At 47.8% G+C, this 26,755-nt stretch overlaps 1 protein-coding gene across 1 annotated transcript in view; it reads right to left on the bottom strand.

Annotated features, from left to right (window-relative positions):
- The window catches only part of SMC1B (structural maintenance of chromosomes 1B), a 2,420,665-nt gene that overhangs the window by 166,936 nt on the left and 2,226,974 nt on the right, over window positions 1–26,755 (bottom strand). Inside the window, exon 23 of the mRNA XM_086952745.1 lies at window positions 5,138–5,207. Within this exon, the coding sequence (XP_086808871.1) occupies window positions 5,138–5,207 (70 nt within the window). The remainder of the gene's footprint in view (window positions 1–5,137; window positions 5,208–26,755) is intronic.

The raw sequence follows: 26,755 nt of genomic DNA on the forward strand, positions 1-26,755 counted from the left end.
TCTCTTAGAGGAACCTGACTCCTCCTCACTCCCACTTCAGAGGATTTCTTTTCTGGCTTTAACCTTTTGGAGTCAAATCAGCAGTCTTCCTTCACGATCCCTCAAGGTTTTATTTGAAAAGGTTCGACATACCTTACAATCCTCTGCCTTATGGTTTGGATAAAGGCAGTATATACAATCCTTATGAGGGTCATCTGTGTAAAGCCTCTTCTTAGAGAAGGTGGCACAAGCTCTAAATAATCCCTTTTTCTCTTTCCCAGACATGGTAGACGAATAAGGGCTTCCAATAAGAAGAAAACAGAAGATGAGAGACCTCAAATTCCAGTCAAAATACTGTTGAAATGAAGAGTTTGAGCAGAGCTCAAAGGAGACTCCCTAGCACAACGTGCAGTAGAAAAATCTGAGGGGCAGAAGGTTCTCTCAGGAGTGTTCTAGAGGGTGAGGAGCTCTGATTGGTTCAGGGAAAAGCTTGGGCCTTTTTTACATAACAAAAGCTATGGGTTGCAAAAGGGAAATGGGCCTAGGCCTCTTTTCAGTTTGCTATACTGCTTAGCATTGCTTTTTTATATACCGGAGACTCCCGTCTCGTCGACGGGGAATGATTCAGGCATGTGAATCTATGAAAGTTCCAATACTGGAGTAAAGTTAGCTGTGAGAAAGTTTGCAAGCTTGTTAGCAGCCGAGTCTTCCACGGAGCCCCAGTGAAGATTGAAGTCACCTAGGAAGATCTGTTTGTCGCTTTGTGAATATTGGTCACTAATGTGGTCGATGAGTTCCTCCATGAACGAAGAGCAATTACCGGGAGGGTGGTAGATGGCATGGAACCTGAAGGGTGAGCCATGATGATCTTGGAGTTCTAGGGAAAGACATTCAAAAGTGCGAAAGAGGATGGTGGGAAAGGCTTTGATTTGAAGGGAGTTTCTTACGATAATCGCAACGCCTATCGTGTCTGTTCTGTAGTTTCTGAGAATAGAATAGTGAGTAGGTATCAAAAGACCAAATGAAGTGTGAGAGGAGTCATTAAACCAGGTCTCAGTGAGAAAGAACATGTCGAGATGGTGGGTGATAGTGTCAGATATTTCCAGCTTGTGTTTGGTTGCAGATATGCAGTTATGGAGCATACAATGAAGCTCTGACGTAACTGTTTTGGTGATGTGAGTGTCTTGACTGATAAGGGGTATATGGATTAGATTCTTAAATGCTTTGGTAATTTCCGGTCATACGTGATTGATAATATTATGTGAGATTACGTAACAAAGATTTGATTAGCTTTGAGATTTATGAGTTCTTAGAAATGATAATGTTCTTTGTTTCCCCTAGGTCATGAAAACGTGCTTATTAGTTACGAATTACGCATCTCTACCCGATTTTACTGTGACATTTGCTGATGAAATACCTTTCTCAGCTTGTGATCTATTGTACTTTAGGTGAGATTGTTTAGCATATCATGTGGGCAGGTTACATATAATATTTTATCTGGGGTGGTCTCATTATTTCTCACGATATTTTGCTTTTCCTTTTACTATAGCCACAGGATACTTTATTTAGAGAATATATGTACGAATGGTACATAATACCAGAAGTGGATGAACTTGCAAAGAAGGATTTAGCAGCCCACAAGGTGAACTTTTGATTCAGGTTGATCTTCTTTAGAGGTGTTAAGTCGAGATTTGGGATGTCTTTATATCTTGGGTTTTTGTACCTTTAGGACTCAGACTTTCAAGATTTTTTGCAACTCGGCCAACATATTATATTGAACTGATGAAAGAACTTTTATCAGGTGAATTTGGACTGCTTGGTGACTGAAACCCTTTATTTGGGAAACTTTTTAATGTGGCATCTAAATATAGTGCTAGTGTTTCCGCTCTCGTCTATTCGTGAATTCGGGGACATGTTAACTTTTACCTTTCACATAATTTTGCTCACAATTTTTATGATGAATATGTGTCCTTCTTTCTGTACTTGGTAAGTAGATTAAACTCCTGTAAATCCACCAATTTTACTGAAAATGGTTGAGTAATTGTGTTTTTCTTGGGACTGCAGCTCTGAAGAAGTTAATTGTGCATTACATCGCATGACGAAACACATGCAGGCTGTTGTTCTTCATATGATGCTGTGATTATAACTTGACATCAAGCTGTATCTTGGAAAAATTGCCATGCCGCATCTTGAGAATTGGAAAATTTGAATAAATACCTTGAATCTGGATCAATAGTTTGGGGACTTTTTCAAAATATAATGAACTATTAAGTTTACTGAGTGTGCTCAGGGTAGACATTAATGTATAAGTGGGTTTTTGGACCCTTTTAAAAAAGAATCGGTGGGACTGGGTAGGAGCAGAGTTTTTTTTTTTTAACCACCAACCCAGACGCCGCAGCCCGCAACCTCAGACAGTGGATCGACGTCTGCGCCAATGCCCTCGCCCCACTCAAGAAACCCTCCAACAACCACGCCAGCAAGAGAGGCACCTGGTTCACCGACGAGCTGCAGACCTTCAAACACGCCTGCCGGAAACTGGTGAAGATATGGCTCCACGAACGCACTCCAGACAACCACGCAGCCCACAGGGACGTCACTCACAGACATCACCACCTCATCAGAATAGCCAAGAGATCCTCCTTCAAAGACCGCCTGGATAACAACGCACAAGACAGCAAAGAGTTCTTCAGCATTGTAAAGGAACTCTCCAACCCCAGCGCCAACGCCAACGACACACCGCCCTCACAAGAACTGTGCAACTCACTAGCCATCTTCTTCCACCGCAAGATCGCTGACATCCATGACAACTTCAACACCATGCAAATGGCCCGCCACCTGGAAGACAACAACATCTTGGACCCGTCCCAGTCTGGGTTCAGGCGAAACCACAGCAACGAGACAGCCCTCATCGCCGCCACAGACGACATCCAGGCCAACTAGACAACGGCAAAACATCAGCCCTCATCCTCCTGGACCTGTCTGCCGCCTTCGAAAACGGTCTGCCATCGCACTCTAAAGACACGCCTCCTAGAAAACCGGAATCCAAGAGAAGGCCCTTGACTGGACCACGACCTTCCTCTCCGGCAGTATCCAGAGCGTCCGCCTCCCGCCCCACTCCGATCCAAGGCCATGGACATAATCTGCGGCGTCCCCCAGGGCTCATCCCTCAGCCCGACGCTGTTAAACGTCTACATGGCCCCCTCGCACAAGTGGCCTGCCAACACGACCTCAACATTATCTTCTACGCCGACGACACCCAGCTCATCCTCTCTCTCCCCAAGGACCAGCACACCGCCAAAACCAACCTCCACGAGGGAATGAAGGCCGTCGCCGACTGGATGAAGAACAGCCATCTGAAGCTGAACTCGGAGAAGACGGAGGTACTCATCCTCGGACCCACCCCCTCAGCCTGGGACGACTCCTGGTGGCCGACCACACTGGGAACAGCACTGACACCCACTGACCATGCACGCAACCTAGGATTCATCCTCGATTCCTCCCTCTCCATGTCTAAACAGGTCAACGCCATCTCCTCCGCCTGCTACAATACCCTCTGCATTCTCCGTAGGATCTACAAGTGTATCCCGACTGAAACAAGAAGAACGGTGACACAGGCCCAGCAGACTGGACTACGGTAACACACTCTACGCAGGAATCCGAGCCAAATACCTACGACGACTACAATGCATCCAAAACGCCTCCGCCAGACTGATCGTCAACGTCCCCCGCCGCAGCCACATCACCCCCCACCTGAGAGACCTACACTGGCTCCCCGTCGACAAGAGAATCACGTTCAAGCTCCTCACCCACGCACACAAAGCACTCCACAACGCCAGACCAGACTACCTGAACAGCAGGCTCAGCTTCTACACCCCCACCCGCCAGCTCCGCTCATCCAGCCTTGCCCTCGCCACTGTCCCCCACATCCAACGAACAACCTCCGGTGGCAGATCCTTCTCCCACCTCGCCGTCAAGACCTGGAACACCCGCCCTACCCACCTACGGCAGACCCAAGACCTACTCGCCTTCAGAAGATTCCTCAAGACCTCGCTCTTCGAGCAGCAGCGGCACCCCCCTCCCCTCAGCGCCTTGAGACCCTCACGGGTAAGTAACGCGCTTTACAAGTACTCTGATTGATTGAAACCTCCTTAGCTGTGTGACATCCTGCACTGCCACCATTACAGTAACACAGCAGACCGCTGGGGGGGCACTGTTAAAATACTGCTTTCCGTGACTTGAAGAAAGACTCTGAAACAAGCATTGGTAAAGCTGATAGGTCTCCCAGATGAGAGAACTTTTAACTTTGTCATCGATCAGCTATGCTCAATGTAAAAGAAAAAGCGCCATGACGAGTCCATCACAGAGCTTTTTTTATATATTTTTCCTCGCTGCTGTGCAATGCCAACAGCTCTCTTAGGCGAGACCTATTGGCTTTGCCAAAGCTTGTTCAATGTTGGAATCGGCTCAGATGATGAGAAAGTCCCTGATGTCAGGGAACATTGTCAGAACTCCAAATGGTTCTGATAGCAGGGCTATTTCTTTGGGGGGAAAACATGGTGTGTATTTTTGTGGGATATCTTAGAAAATTTTCGCATGAGTGGACTTGAAGGAGAAAGGTAATTTTTTAGCATATCATGCGGGGTCTGAGCAAACGTAGCATGTCTTAGCACTCCGAGGGAACCAATGAACAAGGAGTCACAGGCCCCGGGATCATACTCTAATCAAAACACTGCATACAAATATTGTATGAATCAAATAATAACATCTTCTTACTACAGAGCTACTGCTAGGAGAAAAAAATCTGGAACAAGTCCGGCACCTGGAGGATACTAATTTGTAGAGTAAGGAATCTGGGGAAAGAAGCAGCAGCCATCAGAAAAGCCAAAAAAGGGGGCACACCAACGTTGTCCCTATGAGGCCACAACATATTTTTGGTGATGCGTACCTTATGCGCAATCAAAGCCAGCGGAGAAATTATTTCTCTGTATCAGATACTTTTTTGGCAGCTTTTCTTAACCTGCATATTATTAGAGGAAGCTTGCGTCAAGGAAAAATATCAAATTATATAAATACGGGCTTAAATATGGAAGAGAAACATTGTAGGAGGTATTTTCAATATTGTGCAACTGTTTATTGTAACAAATGTTACATGATTTACCTTTCCAATGTTTGTGTTATCCAAAGCTGCATCAACTTCATCTAGAACGAAGAAAGGAGCAGGACGAAAACTGAAGGACAATAAAGAAAAGAGGTTATACATTTTTTAAAGACAATAACTTATGCATTTATTAAATACTCTTATTTAAGCCTAATCATGGTGAATGCAATGCCCCAATTCAATAATCAAAGTCCTACAGCACTTAACGAGCAAAGTGCTCATCCCTAGGGACCTGACTGTCCTGGCAGTGGTATTTTGAGAACGTGTACAAGGAAGCCTACATTGCTGCCTGACAGATGTCCAGGACCGGGACTCTGCATGCTGAGGCAGTCGTCGCAGCCTTGGCACTGGTGGAATGAGCAAGCAAGGTGCTTCTGGGCAAATATGTATATTACGATTTTAATGCAGCTCACGATCCATTAGGAGATGGTCTCTTCCTGCACAGCTTTCCCTTCTTTGCTCCGACATACTCCACGAAGAGTTGGTTGTGCACTCTGTACTTTTTCGTGTGGTCAAGGTAGAATGACACCACTCTTTTTGTGCCCAGTCAGTGAAGTTGCTCCTCTTCCTTAGAGGGATGTGGCGTGGCGTAAAAAGTAGGCAGAGTGATGGACTGGCCTACATGAAAGGGAGTGACAACTTTTGGCAGAAAGGAAGCTCAAGTTAGTAGTACCAGCTTAAATGGATAGATGTTCAGTTATGGATGAATGGATGACAAAGCCTGAGGCTCACAAACGCCCCCAGCAGACGTTATTGCCACCAGGAAAGCCATCCTGATGGTAAGAAGCCTGAAAGGACAGTTGTGCAAGGGCACAAAGAGAGCGCATATCATGAACAGTAGGACAAGGTTAAGGTCCCATGGAGGCATGAGAAAGGAAGAAGGTGTAAACATATATTGTGAACCTTTCAAGAACCTATGTACAATAGGGGATGTAGGAAGGTGGATATCTGACTATGGTTGCCCCCAACTTTTTGCCTGGTGTTTTGCTGGATTTTCGACTTAGTTGACCTGGGGCCCTGCTATTCAGGACCCCAGGCCCACTGCTCTCTCTGAAAAATGGATTCCATGTACTCTAGGTACATATCTAATTGGATACTGAGTCACCTTATCAGTCCCTGTACAGTGTACCTTGGGTACCCAGGGCGTAGGTGCACCCAGGGCCTACCAGGGGCTTCAGCATGTATTGTGCCACCCCTGGCTGGCCATCCAAATCTGACACAACTGGCTGATCAATCAGCTGGGGCAAGGTGGTGTAATCACCCTTTGCTTTAGATATAGATCCCTATATCTAACCCTAAAATGGACATATATCCTCCTATCAGTCACTCCTATGGCAGGCCTTATCAATCCTGAAGGCAGAGTGCTTGGAATTATGTGAGATGGTGCTCTAGCATGAGCTGAGCCTGTCTGCAGCTTTCGGAACCAAGTCCTTTAGCTGTTTCCATGATAACGCTATACCATATACTCTTAAGTGCATTATACTCCTCGCAGTTATTGACAACTTTGGTATAACATTATCAAAACATGTCGAGTAAGGTGTCATACGAATTGGAATACTACCCCCTCGCCAATTCTGGCAACGGGGGTAGCATTCCACCCTTCTAGAGTGACATGTATGTAACTGTGAACCCCGGTTAAAGTTAACTCGAGCCTCAGCATCACAAAATGGATGCTGCCACCACAGACACAAGTCTGACCTCCTGCTGCTGGGAGTCCTTCCAGCGAGGGAGGCTTGGACAAAGGGTTTCCTGCCTTGGGAGGTGCTAGCACCACCCCAGACAGGATTTTGTGTATTAGGTAGGACAGGGCTGAAAGGAATGAGACATGCCTGGGGCACCCAAGGTGTCCCTGTGCATACACCGGTCTAAACCAGTTCCTGGGGCACTCCAGCCCCAGAGCTGGCGCAAGACCGGACAAAGGATAGGGGGTGTAACCACCCCCCTTTCTGGTCCCACCCAGAGGAGGGACCTAGTCGTAGTACAGCCCCCTTTGGCCGGATAAAGGTAGGAGCTGGTCCCATTCCAAATTAGATTATCCTGAACAACTTTACAAGAAGAAACTCTGGACTTCGACGTTCTGCTCTACAGAAGACTGAAGAAATCTCCCTTGTGGGCAAGGAGTGTCCACCCTGCACAAGCAGGCACCATCAGCGTCCAGCGGCTTCCCTTTGTCGTCTTCCTGCAAGGATCCAGACTTCAGAGCCCAACGAGACCCGGATTCCCAGACCTTGTGGGTGCAACGAGACACGTGGGACCGGCCATCTTGAAAGAAGCAGCACTTCGCTCCAGCACGACTTCAGAGGCATCCTCGTCCAAGTGCTTTGGGGACTGAGAAGCCCCGACCCCGAGCAGCTCCTGCATCGAAGACCAGCCCTCCAGCATCCACGAGATCTGCGTGGCGCCCTTCTGCCTGTTTGCTGCTCAACGCGTTGTCTGGTCACTTGCCGGCTAGTGACATCCTAGACGACGAAACCCGAAATCTTCACTGCTGGTCTGGTTGCTCTAGACTGGCCCTTGCTCCTTTCCAAAAGAGGAGCACCCCGGACCCTCCTGGTCCACTCCAGACGCCGTTTCCACTCACCAAGGCCTGTTGACTCCGAATCCGAAGCCGACACCGCCGACAGCGAGAGCCTGCATGGGACAGCTCGTGCCTCAATCCTGGTCGACGAAGACACCACCTGGTCCACGTGGCTGCAGAGACAAGCGTCCACCTTCACCTGATCGCGACGACGACATCTGGTTCCACTCCTGGTTCCACTCCAGTCACTGGCTAGTGACTTTGAACATTGTCCCCTCTGCTTTCAGGTTCTTCTCTTCACTGATCCACCCTGGGATCACACCGGACATCTTCCTCCTGACCGCCTGCAGCATCTTTTCCTCCAGGCTCCATAGACTTCAACGCCGGAACCCGACACGACTTGGCACCTATGCACCCGCAGCCTGTGGGTGAGGTAACACAAGCATTTCAGTGCTCAAGGGTAGCTTGACTCTCCTAGTGTCCAGTTCCACAGTCGTTTTAGTCCGATCTAGTCAGGGACGTCCGTATTCACCTTTTTCTTAAACTGTACTGTCCATAGACGTTTGTACGCATCTCGCATGTGAGTTCACAACCTGCACACGCGTTCCGTGGGCCTCCTATTACTTACCTCAAGTTAGTATAGCGTGGTCCCAACGATCCTACAGCCTCTGGACAGCTCCATTCCTATTATCGACTTTCACATTCCACTTACTTAGTATATGGTTTGTCGTGCCCCTAGGGCACCATTGTAAATCGTGCAACTTGAACGTATTTTCCCCAAGAGATTGTCATGTGCTTAGCCCTCTGACCTCATAAAGAGTTCAGAGGTGTATGTTAGTTAATAAATACTTGTTTATTTTCATAACAACCTGTGTGGTGTCCTTTCACTTGGTATTCAAGGGGTTATATGTGGTAAAACAGCTGGCTTCACATGCCAAAAGAGTTTAGCCTAAGACTGCTTTGTACATGCTACCACTAGGATAGCTGGTCTATAAGGTTGACTTACAACCAATAACCATAAGGGTTGTTTGGACTGATACAAGGTGATCACTAGAACTAGTGAGCATCATATATCAGGCCAACTTCTCACAGGGGATTTGAAGATGAATGGAGGGCCAGGAAACTACAGAAAGGCTGAAATAGAAGAAAGATAAACCTTTGAGGTGCCCAGACCAGAGCCCTGCTGTGCAAGGGAAAGAATAAAGAGTAGAACCTGAGAAAGGGGAGCAGAAAGCCTGCTTTTCTGCAAACCATGCCACAAACGTGCCCCAAAGGCTAGCATATACAGTTTTAATGGAGGTACGGCTGGCTGCCAGGATAACATTGCAGACTTTGGGCAGAAGGCCGAAGGTTGTCAACTGTTGCAACTCAATCTCCATGCTTGAAGGAACAGTGTTGACAGGTTTGGGTGGAAAATCCTCCCCTGCTGCTGCGACAGAAGATCCTCCAAATGGGGCAGTCTAATCAGCGGCCTGATGGCTAAGCTCAACAGCTCAGGATACTAAACTCTCTGAGCCCAGTCCGAAGCCATAAAGATGACTTGGGCTTGATCATTCCAGATCTTCTAGAGAACTCTGAGGAGTGGTATCGCAGAAAGGCGTAAAGGAGGCCTGAGCTCCACTTCAGGAAAAAAGCGTCTCAAAGTGAGAGCCGCTTTGGAAACTCCAGCGCGCAGAACTGCTGACATTGCACTTTCTCATAATTGGTGAACAGACCTAGTATATGTAAGAAGCTGGCTCTGTATATACTATAACAAGGTAAGGTACAGCGTGCACAAAGTCCAGGGAGTCCTCAGAGGTATAGCAGAGGCTAAATTAGGCAAGAACTAACACCTCTCTTTATGGTATTGTGGGCGAGCAGTTATGCCTATCAGGACGGTGTGTTAAGTATTTATTGCATTCACTCAATCAAGACTGATGGCACACACTTAAGAGACAGACTCCAGATCAATTAGGTAACTATAAAAAAAGGTATGATTATGTTTTATTTTTAGAACAAGCAGGACGTGGCATAGGTAAGTGAAATATACTCTCAAATGCAATACTTTACAAGGAAATGCAGCTGTGGTTGAATTTGCAATCGTTCCAGGTTTGCCTTGGGTTTCAAAACAATTTACTTTTGGAATACTTTAAGATTACATTGACTACTCAGGGTGATATGCCAAGATACCACACCTTGGATCCTACAATACAAGGTAAGTAAAACTTTTTCAAGTTTGCAATATAGTTACTTTTCTTTTCATTCAAAAACTTCAACTCCACAGAACAATTTTAGGAACAAACTTTTAACATGGGATCCTATGGGAGAAAAAGTGTTAGCGGTTTCTCAGGTATGTAAACGACTTACAAGGGGAAGTCTTGGGGGTTAGACCAATGTTCCCAAGGTCCCGTTGGGCACTCAAATTGCACTACCAGCACACTGGGCGTCTGGGTGCAGAGTGCAGGAGCCCAACGGGGCTAAGGGGGCCATCAGTCATGGACGGGTTGCGAGCAGGCCGCTTGGCAGTGGGAGCAAAGCTCCAGGGGTAGAGATCAACACTGCAGGGGTTAACAATCAGCACAGGAGCTGCACCAGCAGCAGCACAGGGGCAGATGGGTGCAGTGTGCCACGGCAACGTCCGGGACCCTGTGGATTTCAATGGAGATCTTAGGTTCGGAAAAGATTCTGCAGGCTCTGGCGGGAAGGCTTCCTGAAGGCAATCACTGGCTGGAGAGGTAAGTTGGGTTCCTCAGTGATGCCTGGACACCATCAGTTGGGTCACCCGAGGCCATGGGGTGTCGGGTGCAGGAGTATCTAATGGTGTTGGGTTCTTCTTAACAGCTCCAGTCCTGGTCGGTCGGGACGCTTCAGGTTGAGGCTGCAGGCGTCCGCTTTAACATTGAGGCTCGTCTGGGATCACCAGATCCCAGGTCAGGATTGCTGGGGAGAGCTCTTTGTTGTGTTGGGCCACTGAAGCCGTGGGTGTCGGGTGTGGAGTGGTGCAAAATCACGGAGCCGGCTGGATCTGGATTCTGTGGGTGAGGCTTTGTTGAGCAAATCCAGTGCTCACGGGAGACAGAGTCTTAAATATGGTTGCAGGACAGGTCCTTCAGACTGTGGGGGGCTGCTGGCTGTTGGACGCACCAGGGTTTCGCTGTGGACAGGATGGAGATGGGACAGGCCTATAGGGCTGGGGACAAAGCAGTTGTAGTCCTCTTCTACCTGAGTCAGCACAGCTCTTTGGTCCTTCTTCTTTCTTCCTCTAATCTAAGGAATCAAGGTTCAGTGTTGCTCCTAAATACAGAATTTATGAGCATTAAAGGGGTGTGCAGGTTTGGACCAATGGGTCCCTTCCTAGGGTGCGGGTACACCCCCTATTATGACACCTTTCAGTGGGCAGGGGCATGAGCCTTTGCCTGATTGGCTGGGTGCCCTCATCTTCAAGATGGAGGGGAATGAGATGTATGCTTCACCTCTCCTAACTTGGTTTTCCAGCTGAGTCTCTCACCCAAAGTGGGGGGTCAGAATCGGTGGGAGCCAATTGCTGGGACAGCAAAAGGCAGGGACAGCTTAAAAAGGGGGCAGGCCTTTGAAGATTCCTCCTCGTGGACCCAGCCCATCCTGGGGGAGGAATCATGAGACGTCTGCCCGGGATAGGTTTTGTTTCTGGACCCAGAGAGCAGAGACCCTCTACCCAGGTGTCCAGAAACCTGTCTGGTGATGGTAAATGGTGGGCAGCAATTCAGGAACCACACCAGGGTTGGTTGTTTTTCCAGTTTTCTTCACTTTTCTCTGCACCAAAACATGCAGCCTGAAATTGCAGTGTGTGGGTATTAGGGTACTGGATCTATCAGGGTGGCTAAATAGGTGCTGCAGCCCTTAGAGGCCTTCCCTGGTCACAGTGCACTTGGTGCCCATGGTGCCTTTTACGAGCAGCTTAGCTGTGGCCAGAGATATGACAATTGTGGGTACAAAGGTACAGTTTTGGGAAAGAACACAGGCACTGGGAATCTGATTGGCAATGACCCAGGGCACATCATGTCTGGTTGCATCAGATGTCAGGCAAAACGTGGTAAGTAGCCATGCAAAAAGAGGCACTTTCTACACACCCACCCCTTCCCCAAACGAAAGATGAGGAGACTATTATTTCCCAAGAGAGTCTTCATTGTCTAAGTGAAAGAATCTGGAAAGGCCAGTCCTAGGTCTATGTTCCACTGAAAAGTCCTTTCCCTGTAGGGAGATGGATCACTTCAAAAGCTTTGGATTTTCTCCTTTTATCTGCATTAGCCATCTGAGAGGTCCGTGGTCAGTTTGAACTAGGAAGAGAGTACCAACCAAGTATGGTCTTGACTTCTTCAGAGACCAAACCACAGGAAAAGCCTCTCTCTCAATGGCACTCCAACACTGTTATAATCGTGGTTGGTGGATGTGCACTGCCGATTTAGTTATTGTCTGTACTTTGTTTACGTGCTCCAAGGTATCACTCACTACTCTCGAGTGTGTATGATAAGGCGGGCGCGCTGTGTGTATGTGAGTGCCTTCGTGAAGACTCCTTTTCGCTGCTGCTAAATAACGTTTTAATATTCTAACTGTGTCCTGTGTTTTTAAAATTTAGCGTGCTTGCACAAACTTAGCCCTACAATTTTTTAAAGAAGTTACCTTTGAGTGCTGACTTGATTTTTCGCCCTATCATCTGCACCCGACCCCAGCGGTACCCGCAAGCTAGGCGGGACCGCACTGCACTTGGGGTTGGCGTTCTAGTCTTTAGCTTGCCGACAGCATATAAACAAATGCTGAGGCGACCGCGCAGCGGACGCGCGCAGCGGGCGCGCCAAAGGCGAGCCCGTCTGCGCCCGGTCCGGGCCAAGGGCCAGGACCCCTGGAGTGTTGCCCCTTCATAGATATAGTAAGAGCCAGCTCCTTGCCCTTCGGACCTCTACCTCCCGCCATATGGGTGCATCAACAACAGAATCTGGGGAGCCAGATAAATGGGTAGGAGAAAATACATGGGGAAAGGCTAATAACAATGCACTCACTATGAAGGATAGACAAGGGACACATCCGGGCACCATTAAATGTATGTTACTAAATGTGCGTTCCATGGGGAAACACAAATATGAACTGGAGGATTTGATTCATGTATCCTCCCCGGACATATTATTCTTGACAGAAACATGGTCAGATAATATTTCCGTTCCCGATTGGAATATTGCAGTACCAGAGGGTTATGCCATCCTATCGCAAGATAGAATAGATGGCCGAGGTGGAGGACTAGCCATTATATATCGAGAGCATTTTAAAATACGGACAGAAGCCATATCAGTTTTGCCAGCAGAAACATTACGCTTTAGTATTAAAGTAAACAACTTTATCTCATTTCAGGGATATTTAGTATACCGCCCGCCGGGGGCAAGACAAGCTTTTACACATGCTCTTCAGACGTTGTAAGAGTCATGTATTGATGCGTTGCCTCTTACTTTTTTGGGAGATTTCAATTATCACCTAGAAGTTGTAGATAATTCGGATTCCTCCAAATTGTTAGATGCTATGGAGGCATACGGTTTTAGCCAGCTGGTCACTGGACCAACTCACAGGGCCGGCCACACGTTAGATGGCATCTTCACCAACAATCCTGATCTTGAGCTCGGGGATATAAGGCCTTTGATCTGGACGGACCACAGCGCCATTCATTTCACTTTTAGAGGTAAAACTTTGCTCCATGAACCAGCTACCAAACCTGGCAAAGTCAAGATTCGTAACTGGAAAAAAGTTCAGAGTACTGCTTTCGAGGCAGCTCTGAGCACAGGCCCGGATATACCCACGACAGACAATGATGCTGCTGCTTCTGCGTTTAATGAGTGGATCAAGGCGGCAGCCAAGAAGGTAGCCCCTGAGAAAGAGATCACTATAAGAAAATCCAGGATATCCTCTCCTTGGTATAGTCCTCAGCTCAAGGCCCTAAAGAGTGAGTGTAGGAGAGCGGAAAGCCGGTGGAGACGCGGCTATAGTGAGAGTAGTAGAACAACCTATGATCTTGCACTGCTGAAATACAACAGGAGATAATCAAGGCCAAAGAAAAATATTTTTCTAACAAAATTACAGAGGCTGCCAACTCTAATAAAGAACTGTTTAGAGTAGTTAACTCCTTGGCAAAACCTCAGCAGAAAAATGCTTTTATGGCCGACCAACAGATGTGCAATAACTTGGCCCTTTTCTTCCAAAGTAAGGTACAGACGATATATGAAGATCTTCTAAAGGCACAGGGATCTCTGGATGGTACCATAGCTAACGAAGAGGGTGATCGGCCACTGATGCAATGCAAGCTATCCTGCTTTCCAGAATTGCTAGAGGAGGAGGTGCAAAAGCTGCTTCTTTCTATAAAATCAGGATCTCCATCTGACCCCTGCCCTCCCTCTATCATCCATTTAGCCCCTAAGAAGATTTGTGAAAAACTGACACCGCTTATTAATCTAGTACTGACAACAGGATCATATCCGGCTCAGTGGAAAGAAGTGGCGATTAGGCCGCTACTAAAAAAACCCAACCTCAACCCGGAGATATTGAAGAATTACCTCCCGATTGCAGGATTACCCTTTGTGACGAAGGTCATGGAGAAATCATTAAATATGGTGTTGAGCCAATATTTAAACTCACACAAGCTACTAGACTCAACCCAGCATGGCTTTCGCGCCTGCCACTCCACAGAAACGGCCTTCGTTGTAGCAACTGAGGAAATTCGGCAGGTAGTTGATCAAGGGGGCAGGGTGGTCCTCATACTCCTAGACCTATCAGCAGCATTCGACACCGTGAACCACGCGGTGTTAGTGCAGCGGCTGAAGGATCTGGGGGTTGAGAATACTGCTCTGGCCCTGCTTGCATCCTTTCTGAAGGGGAGGGAACAAAAGCTGGTCTGGGACGGATTGGAATCCGAGAGCTTCCAGCTTCCATGTGGAGTGCCACAGGGATCGTCTTTATCCCCCACATTATTTAATATACATGTGACCCCGTTAGCAAGGCTCATCAGAAGACATGGTTTTGTGCTAGTATCTTACGCTGATGACTCACAGCTTGTTATTTCCATCTGCAAGCAGCCAGAGACCACAGCTGTCAAATTCCACGCTTGCCTACCTGAAATCATTAACTGGATGAACCGTAATTTTCTTAAGATCAATACAGACAAAACGGAGGTGCTAGAATTTGGAGGGGGACCCCCTGTATGGGATGACACATGGTGGCAAGTGGAGGCAGGTAAATGTCCGGTTTCGGTCTCCAAGGTTAGGAACCTGGGGGTTATCTTCGATGATAAGCTTAACTTCTCAGCACAGGTCAATAGTCTGACATCGTCTTGTTTCTTCCTTCTAAAAACTTTAAGAAAGATTTTTCCTTTCATTTCGCGCGACCTACAGAAGACGGTGATGGTTAGTCTTTTTCTTTCTAAACTAGACTATTGTAACGCCCTGTATATGGGCATTGACATAACGCAGATGGCAAAGCTTCAGTCTCTGCAAAATGCGGCCGCCAGACTTCTTTTGAACATCCCTAGAGGCTGTTCAACCTCTGCAGGCATTAAATCACTGCATTGGTTACCTGTGCGGCTGCGGGTTGATTTTAAGGTTCGGTGTTTGGTCCACAAGGCACTTTATGGAGGGGGTGCTGATGAAGTCGATAAGTTATTTACGCCTTACGCTCCCCCACGTCTTTTGAGATCTACCAATTCAGGACTCCTTAAGATATCTAGGATTAAACGGGCCAGGTGGGGAGGCAGGACACTATCTAACAGGGCAGCACACCTGTGGAATAGACTACCTCCTAGCATGAGATCTCAATCGGATCTGAGACTGTTTAGGAAGAGTCTAAAAACAACTCTTTTTGTAGCTTAGCTGGCATAAGCTAGGGCTCTTTGGATCTGCACTCACCCACACTAGTGCCAAGACGCCACGGCAATCGAGCGCTTTATACGTTTTTAAAACATTAAAACATTAATATCAAGGTAAGCAGAACATGAGGCTTTGATCTGTTTCCCTGGGCACAGTATATGCTGTTAATCCAGCGGGGTATTCGAATAAAGTTTTTGAATCAAAATAAACAACGTCGCATTCCAGTTGATTATTTATGATAATTCGTTTTATTCAACAATCTTTCTTCTTGGTTAGATGTTATATTCACATCTCATTTTTCTCATTACTATTTCCTCTTCAAAACAATTGTATTAACAATCATGTTTTTTCATCTTTCCCTTTACTCCCAATGCATTTTGGCGCACAGCGCCTTTATCAAGGGATTGATCTGTCAAAAGAACGATGATACATATTATTAAGTAATTTGCTTCGCTTACTAATGCCACCTAATCATATATTTCACATAACATAAATTACAACCTATATCCTCTTGTCTAGATTCAAAACTATGGGTTTTACTATGGGTTTTACTCCCTGAAAGCTCAATTAATATTCGTGATGTTCGCCCCTTAAGCTCATGCAGATGCGAGCCGTGCGCTAAAATTTTTAGTTTTTTAGTTAACGTTGGGGGTTTGAGACGTCACGCTGCTGGCTGGTTCAAAGTGCATTGTTATGCGTGTTAATGCGTAGCAAGGATAACTTGTTCAGTTTATCGTGCTCTAAACGCGTCTACACACCAAAAGTTCTATAATGTGAGATAACTCACTATTGTGGCAGAATTAGAGGCTATTTCAATGCGGAACTGGTAGCGCTTACCGTGTCAGCGTTCTGGAACCGTTACTTCGCTCTATGCATGCTGGGAATGTGGATGATGTGTCGTAAGACGCGGGTTGTGGTGTGCATGTTTTAAAGAGCTGCGTACGTATGCAGACTATAGTTAAAGACACAGCGTGCTATTTAAAATCCATTATTCTATCACGACTAGCTTTCAGGATGTTAACTGCCTACCCAATAAATGCAATGACAGATACAATACAAAATTTGTAAAACTTCAATCAATTCTTATCAAAGATAACAAGCAAATTCAATCCTGTTGTTTAAACCCTTCGGTTTCATCGTTTGTAGAAAATAAATCCAGTGATTCTCTCGTTTTAGCAAAGATTTTCTGTTATCTCTTCCTGGTTGTTTGACCACTTGTTCTAAGATGCATGCTTTGAGCTCATCTATTTGGTGGTGGGCCTCTATAAAATGTGATGCTATTGTGGACTTCATCATTTAAGTTCTGATATTGCTCTTGTGTTCGTTAAGTCTCACTTTGAGTTTCCTTTCTGTTTGCCCCACATATTGTTTTTCACAAGGGCAGCTTAAAAGGTAGATGATGTTGGTCGAATCACATGTACCGTTGACTTTTAGTTTTATCATTTTCCCACTCATGATGTTAGTGCAGTTGTGACAATTTAAACAGGGTATTGTCCCCTTGTATCTGACTGTGGGTGTTTTATTGATGTTAGGGTTTAGCAATTGACCAATGTTTTTTGTCCTCGTATATGCAAATAGTGGTTCTTGAAGAAATTGTCCTTTGAAATCTGGTTCAGTGCTTAATAAAAGCCAATGTTTTTTTATGATTTTCCTGAAGTGGTAGCTTATGGTAGAAAACTTGCTTACGCATGTTATTCTTTGTTCATCTTGTGTGTGAAGTGGTGCAAATAGCTCTTCTCTGGATTTTTGCAAGATTCTTTGTTGTGCTTGTTGTAGTATTGGATCCGGGTATCCTCTGTTTTTGAACCTTTCTATCATGGACTTTGATTGAATTTCAAATTGCTCTGGTTCCGAGACGACTCTTTTTACCCTCATTAGTTGAGAGTATGGCAAATGTCTTTTTAGGTATGGAGGATGAAAACTGTGATATTGTAATGTGTTGTTTCTGTCGGTGTTTTTTCTATACAGGTTGGTTCTGAAACCCGCTGGGGTGTTCCTCACTTCAACATCCAAGAAGTGTATCACTTCTTTACTGAAGACTTCCTGGCCCAAGCCTGCAGCCAAAATCGAAAACCAAAACCCTCCATCGGATTGCATTGGGCTCCCGACTGTCCAGAGCACCCTGCAGCCCCTGCGCAACTGGTTGTGTGGACTTAGTGCTGACCTGGGACCCCCTTTGCCCTGACCGTAACCATGGTAGCTTTGCTCCCAAGACCATGTGGCCTGCCCGTGAGCAGCCTCCAACGGAGGTGCCTCCTAGCCCCATTGGCTAACACTGGTGCAATTTGAGTGCCTTACTGCACCTTGGGTCCCCAGATCGTCATAAACCAAGCATGGTGCCGTAAGACCACTGTCGACGAAACTGCTCTACCTAGTGAGTCTGGGGTGTCCAGCCCAAAACATATGGTGAACTGCATCACTCCCATTAGCAAGAGCCTAGGAGTTGATGGCCCAAGCCTCCTCCCGGACCGTCAGCATCACCTACGCAACCATGTCCCACAGAGCGTGGAGTAGTGGCCCGAAAGGCACATGGTGTTCACTGACCGCAGCGCCAGGCTGGTGGAAGAAAACATCTTCTTCCCTAAGGTATCCACCATCTTGGATTCCTAATGGCGGAAAGGAATGTGCCATGGGAGGTGGAGGCTAGGAACATCAAGTTCTCTGGCCACAGTAGGAGGAGAAAGCATGTCAGTATCTGGAGAAATGTTCAGTCTGCTAGTTTCCGCCATATCCTTACAGCAGTCCACATTACGGTAAAAAAGCTGGTATTCTTCAGGGTCCAGTGACTCTCCCTATACTCCCCAAGTCCTAACCGGGTGGACTAGGGCTTAGAGTTCAGTCGGCATTGGAGTCGGCGGTGCTTGACACCCATCTGACTCCGCGTTGGAGTCGAGGATCAGAATGAGGATCATGCTGCTTGTGGGTACCAATGGTGCCGGTACCATCAGCATCAGGACTGGCGTTGGGGAAGGTGACTGCAGGCCCAGATTCATCCATGAATTCAAAGGGCCCTACTGTTGCCCGGGCAGGAACTAATGGTGTGGATTCAGCAGAGGCCTCTCCCGCATTCGCGGGGCCTGAAGACGCGCCAACAGTAGGGAGACACTCAAATATGAGGTGCATGGCCTCCTTTGAGAGGCGGATGCATAGGCTCCAGGAACCTTGGGGAAGAGGAGCCGACACAATGCTGGCTCAACCGGAGAGCCATGCCTTCAATGCCGACCATCCCATGTCTCGTTGGCTGATGGATGAGGTAAAATCAAACACTTCTTCGACTACTTGATCTTCTTCTTACAATGGAACTTACCCGAGTGGCCTGACGACTTCCAATGTGACAAAGGACGATGATTTCAGGATCCTTGACTGCTCAGGAATCTTCTGCTTGACTGGAATTGAGATTGCTGTGGCGTTGCACGTTTAGGCACCAGGAGCTTCCCTCAAGGCTTTCGGGCTCATGGTGCGGCAATCGGAGCAGGCCTTTGAATCGTGTTTGCGTGGAGGCACCAAGGGCTTACACGATGCGAGCCTGTTACTGTCAGAAGTTGGCCTGGTATATGAAGTTCACTATTCTAGAGAGCACCTTGCACCAGTCCAAACAACCCTTATGGTGATGGTTGTAAAGTCAACCTTACAGACCAGCTATCCTAGAGGTAGCATGGACAGAGCAGTCTTAGGCTAAACTCATGAGGGCATGTGAAGCCAGCTGTTTTACCATATGCAATCCCTTTAATACCAAATGAAAGGACACCTCACAGGATATATATTCAAAATATATATGTATTTATTTCTAAACAATCCCCTGAACTCTTTATGAGCACAGAAGCACAAGCGCAAAACAAGTAACCTAATAGAGTATACAAAAGTTGCACAAATAGGCCGGGGTGGCCCGCTAAACCATATACGAAGAAAGTGGTATAAGTACCACGTCACAAACAATGGTAAGGCCTAGGGCCTTGGGAATCGCTGGAGCTACACTGGACTAACAATAGTTTGGGAGCAGGAGGCCCACGGGATGCGTGTGCAGTGTCTAAAGGCACATGCGTTCACACATAGAAGTCAATGGGCGACTGGATTAGAAACTAACCACTTGAAACTAGGACACTAGGAGTGTAAACCTTTACAGGAGCACCGTAGTACTCTCGTTACCTAACCCACAGGAAACGGGTGCATAGGTCCCAAAGTGTGTCGGGTTTCGTCGTGGAGATCTATGGAGCCTTGGAGAAAAGATGCTGCAGGCGACCAGGAGAGAAGAGTCGGGGTGGATCGAAGATGTAGAGGACCTGAAAGCAGAGGGGACAGAGTCTGGGTCACTAGCCAGTGACCAGGAAGGAACCAAGCGATGTCGGGAAGCGATCAGGTGCTGATGGGAAGCTTGTCTCTGCAGCCACGTGGACCAGGAGGCCTTGATGACAACCAGGAGTCAGGCAAGGACTGTCCCACAAAGGCTCTCGCTGTCGGCGGTGTCGGCTTCAGGATTGGAGTCAACAAGCCTTGACAAAGGCAACCCACACAGGATACGAAGAGCAACCAGACCAGCGGTGGAAATTCAAAGTATCGTCGCCAAGATGGCCACTAGCCAACAGGCAATAGACCGGGCAGACGCGTCAAGCAGGAAAATGCAAAAGAGCCCAACGCAGAACTCGTGGAGTGTGCAGGGCTGATCTTTGGTACAGATGCTAATCGGGGCTGGGGCTTCTCAATCCGCAATGCACAGTTTCGAGGAGGCCTCAGGGGCTGCACAGTTAGCAGGTCGCAGACTTTTCAAGATGGCCGGTCCCACGTCTCTTGTCGCCTCCGCGGGTCTCAGCTTTGCAGGGACTGTGGATCGGGCTGTTGGATGTCTGGGAATCCGGTTCTTGTCAGGCTCTGGGCTCGGGTTCCGGCGGGAGGCGGCAGCAAAGCAAGTCGTCAATCGCTGGATGGTGCCTGCTTGTGAAGGGTGGTCACTTTTGACCACAAGGGAGATTCTTCAGTCGTCTTCTTCAAGTAGATCGTCGAAAGTCCAGAGTTTTGTTTCAAAGTTTCAGTCATGATTAATCTAAAGTCTTGGGACTCAGCTCCTACCTATATACCGAATCTAGGGGCTGGATTACCTGCTAGGTCCCTCCTATGGGTGGGACCAGGGAAGGGGGTGGTTACACCCCTTTCCCTTTGTCCAGTTTCGCACCAGACCTGGGGCTGGAGAGGCCCCACCATAGGAGTGACTTATAGGTGTATATGTGTCTAGATGTAAGGTGACTTATAGGCCCCACCATAGGAGTGAACTATAGGTGTATATGTGCCTAGATGTAAGGTTAGATATAGGTATACTATATCTAAGCAAGGGGTGATTACACCACCTTGCCCCAGATGATTGATCAGCCAGTTGTGTCAGATTTGGATGGCCAGCCAGGGGTGGCATAATACATGCTGCAGCCCCTGGTAGGCCCTGGGTGCACCTATGCCCTGGGTACCTAATGTACACTGTAACGGGACTGACAAGGTGACTCAGTATTCAATTAGATATGCACCTAAGGTACATGGTTGTCAATTTAGAGAGAGCACAGCTAGGCTGTGGGTCTGATTAGCAGGCCCACAGCCAGGGAAAGTCGTAAACCAGTGAAGCAAAAAGCAAAAATCGGGGGTGACCATAGGATTGCAGACCCTACTCTCCTACAGCGCCCATACGCATAGAGGAGGTGATAAGTGCGATATACCGCCTTAAGCCTTTGAAGGCTCCGATTCCCAACGGGTTTTCGGCAGGGTTTTGCAAAACATTCTGTTAGGTGTTGGCCCCAATACTCACAAAACTTTTTAACTCCTTTATATGACTGGGGACAATTCCCTCAGATATGCTGGCGGCTTCTATAGTTGTACTGTCGAAACCAGGCAAATCCACGTGCTGCTCTTCCCAACCAGTGTTGTTGCTCGATGTGGATCTGAAGGTGTTTACGGGCATTCTGGCGGCCAGGCTGGGTCCCCTCATGCCAGGGATCATAGAGCCTGACCAATCAGGTTTTATTCGGAACCGGCAAAGCAGTGACAATACCAAACGCCTTTTCCATCTCATCGACAAGGCTCACCGCACAGACATGTATGCCCTACTATTGTCGGTAGAGGCCGAGAAGGCATTCGACCGAGTCGACTGGGACTTTCTAGATAAAACCCTAATTCACTTTGGTCTGGGTGAGCGGTTTTGGGACTGGGTGGCGAGCTGCTACTATAACCCTACGGCGACTGTTCGGGTGTATGGGGTGGCATCTTGCCCATTCAAGATACAGAGAAGAGCGTGCCAAGGGGGCCCGCTATCCCTCCTCTTTTTGCCGTCAATGTCGAGCCACTGGCTCAGAGGATCAGGGAGAACCCGGATATATTAGCCATCCCGTTTTTGGGGGAAAGACACATACTAAGTCTTTATGCAGATGATAATATTGCATCCCTTTAATCACCCGTGCGTTCGGTTCCAGCGTTCCTGCGGGAATTGAACGACTTTGGCCGGGTCTCAGGCTTTTGGGTTAACATAGCAAAATCCATAATGCTGTGCCTAAACTAAGCAGGGCAGTCGCTGGCTTCGGGGGGGAAAAGGTATGAGGGTATCCTTGTACGAACCCCTATCCCTTACTTAGGCATTGAATTGGCATCATCAGTCTCTCACACAGTCAGGCATTGAATTGGCACCATCAGTCTCTCACACGGTCAGGCTTAATTAATCCAAGCTCATCTCTCACATCACGAGAGACCTGCACCAGAGGCGGCAGCATGGGTTTTCCGTTCTGGGCCGGGTGGCGGCAATAAAGATTGAATTTTCCCCAAAGTATTATGGGCCAGATGTAGGTAATCTCGATTTACCTACTCTTAAATACCGAATCATACTGATTCGGTATTTAAGAGTAGGTAAATGGGATGTAGGTAATTTCACTTTTGAAATTACCGAATCGGAATGATTCGGTAATTACCGAATCGGTATTTACCGATTCCGTAATTGCCATTGATTCCTATGGGCCTTGAGGCCCATAGAAATCGATAATTAAACAACAGGGGGTGGTGAAGGACAGAGTTTCTGAATTAAGCAGAATACTCTGACCCAGTCAAGAGATCAGGGCTTAATCCAACACCGTTTTTTAGCTCACTGCACCATCCCAGCTCAGAACCTGGCTATATGCAAATTAGTCTGTCCCTGGCCCAGTGCATCATGGAAACAGGGCAAACCAAACTGTCAAGCCAATTCTTTCACTGGGAAGGAAACAAGCTACCGGGGACCACTTTCTGGCATTTCAGCCGTCTTCGGCCCGGCTTGCTTGAATCCTGATGGTGCAATGAGCAAGGGACTCACATCTGAGTATATCCTTCCACGCTTATGGTGGACAAAATAATTAAACAACAGGGGGTGGTGAAGGACAGAATTTCTGAATTAAGCAGAATACTCTCACCCAGTCAAGAGATCAGGGCTTAATCCAACACCGTTTTTTAGCTCACTGCACCATCCCAGCTCAGAACCTGGCTATATGCAAATTAGTCTGTCCCTGGCCCAGTGTATCATGGGAACAGGGCAAACCAAACTACCAAACCAATTCTTTCACTGGGAAGGAAACAAGCTACCGGGGACCGGTTTCTGGCATTTCAGCCGTCTTCGGCCCGGCTTGCTTGAATCCTGATGGTGCAATTCGGTAAAATTACTGATTCTGTAATTTAACATGCCCCTACAGCTCAATATCCAAATACTGGTCCGAAAAGGCTGAAAATCGGTATTTTCGGCCGTTTCCGACGGGTATTTGGATACCGACATCTAGCCCTATACCTTTTCCAAACCATTTCAGCATGGCCACCGCCAGGCACTCTTCAGTCGCTGCAGCAAGCGCTCCAGAAATTTGTGTGGGCAGAAGCTGGGCCTCAACAGAAGAGGGAAATTGGGCTACCTCCGACCTGACGAGGGGTTACTGGGGATACTGAATATCTTAGGGTATTTCCGAGCTGCACAGCTCCGATATCTCGTGGAGTGGAACAGATCCGAATCGAAGAAGATATGATTGTTTCAAGATAGAGCGCTGGCCAAATTATCGCTTTGGAAGGTCCCCTTTCTCAAAAGAGAAGATAGACCTCCGAATCTTAAGGGCTCCCCAATCACGCATGCAGTGCTAAGAGCCTGGGACGGGGGTCGCCATCAAAAGGGATTGTGAGAAGTTGGCCTGATATATGATGCTCACTAGTTCTAGTGATCACCTTGCATCAGTCCAAACAACCCTTATGGTGATTGGTTGTAAGTCAACCTTATAGACCAGCTATCCTAATGGTAGCATGGACAAAGCTAAACTCTTTTGGCATGTGAAGCCAGCTGTTTTACCACATATAACCCCTTGAATACCAGATGAAAGGACACCACACAGGTTGTTATGAAAATAAACAATATATTTATTACTAACAAACACCTCTGAACTCTTTATGAGATCGGAGGGCTAAGCACATAACAATACTCTTCAGAAAAATACAATAAGTCGCACAAATTACAATGGTGCCCTAGGAGCACGGCAAACTATATACTAAGTAAATGGTATAAGTAGAACGATATAAGAAATGAGGATGCCCAGAGGCTGTAGAACCGCTGGGGCTACACTACCCTAACCTTAGGTAAGGAGCAGGAGGCCCACGGGACGCGTGTGCAGTGTTAGAACACACACGCGGGTTTCAATACAAAGTCAATGAGCACGAACAATTCACAAAATAGGGAAGTAAAGACAGTTCCGACTGGTTGAGACTGAAACTACAGGATACCTGGACACTAGGAGAGTCAATCTACCTATGAGCACCAAAATGCTCTTGTTACCTCACCCACTGGCTGCGGGTGCATAGGTGTGAAAGTGTGTCGGGTTTCCGCATTGAAGTCAATGCAGCCTTGGAAAAAGATGCTGCAGGCGACCAGAGGGAAGATGTCCGGAGTGATCCAAGGGCGGATCGAGGAAGATGGAGACCTGAAAGCAGAGGGGACAATGTTCACAGTCACTAGCCAGTGACCGGAGTGGAACCAGGAGGGAACCAGGTGATGTTGTCGCGATCAGGTGAGGAGGTGACGCTTGACTCTGCAGCCACATGACCCAGGAGGTGGCACAAGCTGTCCCACGCAGGCTCTCACTGTCGGCGGTGTCTGTTCCGGGATCAGCGTCAACAGGCCTTGGCAAAGGCAACCCACGCGGTGAGTGGAATCGGCATCTGGTGCGGACCAGGTGGGTCCGGGGTGCTTCTCCTTTGCCGGGAAGCAAGGGCCAGTCTGGAGCAACCAGACCAGCAGTGTAGATTTCAAAGTTCGTCATTTAGGAGGCCACAAGCCAGCCGGCAAGTGACCAGACAACGCGTCAAGCAGCAAATAGGCATAAGGGCCCCACGCAGATCTTGTGGATGCTGGAGGGCTGGTCTTTGGTGCAGGAGCTTCTCAATCCCCAAAGCATTTTCTCGAGGGTGCCTCAGAGGTCGTGCTGGAAGCGAAGTGCAGTTCTTCAAAGATGGCCAGTTCCACGTGTCTCGTCGCACCCACGGGTCTACGCTGTGCTGCAGATGTGGGTAGAGGTCTGAGAGGTCTGAGAGTCCGGGTCTCGTCGAGCTCTGAGGTCTGGTTCCGGCAGGAAGGACGACAAAGTTAACCGCTAGGACGCTTGATGGTGCCTGATTGGGCAGGGTGGTCACTCCTTGGCCACAAGGGAGATTTCTTCAGTCTTCTGTGGAGCAGAACGTCGAAGTCCAGAGTTTCTTCTTGTAAAGTTGTTCAGGATAATCTAATTTGGAATGGGACCAGCTCCTACCTTTATTCTGCTAAAGGGGGCTGTACTAGTGACTAGGTCCCTCCCATGGGTGGGACCAGGAAGGGGGTGGTTACACCCCCTATCCTTTGTCCAGTTTCGCGCCAGAGCTGGGGCTGGAGTGCCCCAGCAACTGGTTTGAACCGGAGTATGCACAGGGACACCTTGTGTGCCCCAGGCATGTCTCATTCCTTTCAGCCCTGCCTATCTGGATACACAAAGTCCTGTCTGGCGTGGTGCTAGCACCTCCTCAGGCAGGAAACCCTTTGTCCAGGCCTCCGTTGCTGGAAGGACTCCCAGCAGCAGGAGGTCAGACTTGTGTCTGTGGCAGCAGCATCCATTTTGTGATGCCGAGGCTCGAGTTAACTTTAACCGGGGTTACAGTTACATACATGTCTTATCCCTCTAGAAGGGTGGAATGCTACCCCCGTCGCCAGAACTGGCAAGGGGGTAATATTCCAAACCATATGACACCTTACACAACGTGTTTTGATAATGCTATGCCAAAGTTAGCAATAACCGCGAGGATTATAATGCACTTAAGAGTATATGGTATAGCGTTATCATGGAACAGCTATAAGGACTTGGTTCCGAAAGCTGCAGACAGGCTCAGCTCATGCTAGAGCACCATCTCACATAATTCCAAGCACTCTGCCTTCAGGATTGATAAGGCCTGCCATAGGAGTGATTTATAGGAATCTATGTGTCCATTTTGGGTTAGCTATAGGTATACTATATCTACAGCAAAGGGTGATTACACCACCTTGCCCCAGCTGTGTTACCAGCCAGTTGTGTCTGATTAGATGGCCAGCCAGGGGTGGCATAATACATGCTGCAGTCCCTGGTAGGCCTTGGGTGCACTTATGCCCTGGGTACCTATGGTACACTGTACAAGGACTTACAAGAGTGACCCAATACCAATTGGTAAATGCACCTAAAGTACAAGAGTGTCAATTTAGAGAGAGAACAGCTAGGCTGTGGGTCTGATTAGCAGGCCCACAGCCAGGGAAAGTCGTAAACCAGTGAAGGAAAAAGGAAAAATCTGGGGTGACCATAGGATTGCAGACCCTACTCTCTTACAGGGATTGTACTTTTTCCCCTCGCCTTTGACCCCCATTCTTGATAACAAAGACTTTTCCCCAAAAGCTGACGAAAGGGCGTTTTCATGATGGAGGGAGGCGTAATGCATGGCAGCTGGGCACTTTTTTGATCGGGATGGGATTCTCTCCTTTCCAGATCTGCGAGCAGAATATGGCCTTCCAAGGAGCGCGAGGTTTCACTACTTCCAACTATGGCACTGGTTACTTAACGCAGAAGTGCGGCCGAAGGTCTCTCGGAAATTAACGAAATTCAAGAAATGGCTATACACAAAGAACGCGGATAAGAAAATGATCCCTGAGCTGTACGAGGTGCTGGGCCCTCAGGTCCCGAAAGAACATACAATAGGACAGAGAAGGTGGGAAAGTTAACTGGGGAG

This window comes from Lissotriton vulgaris, chromosome 1_2 (assembly GCF_964263255.1).
Source record: "Lissotriton vulgaris chromosome 1_2, aLisVul1.2, whole genome shotgun sequence".
NCBI lineage: Eukaryota > Metazoa > Chordata > Amphibia > Caudata > Salamandridae > Lissotriton > Lissotriton vulgaris.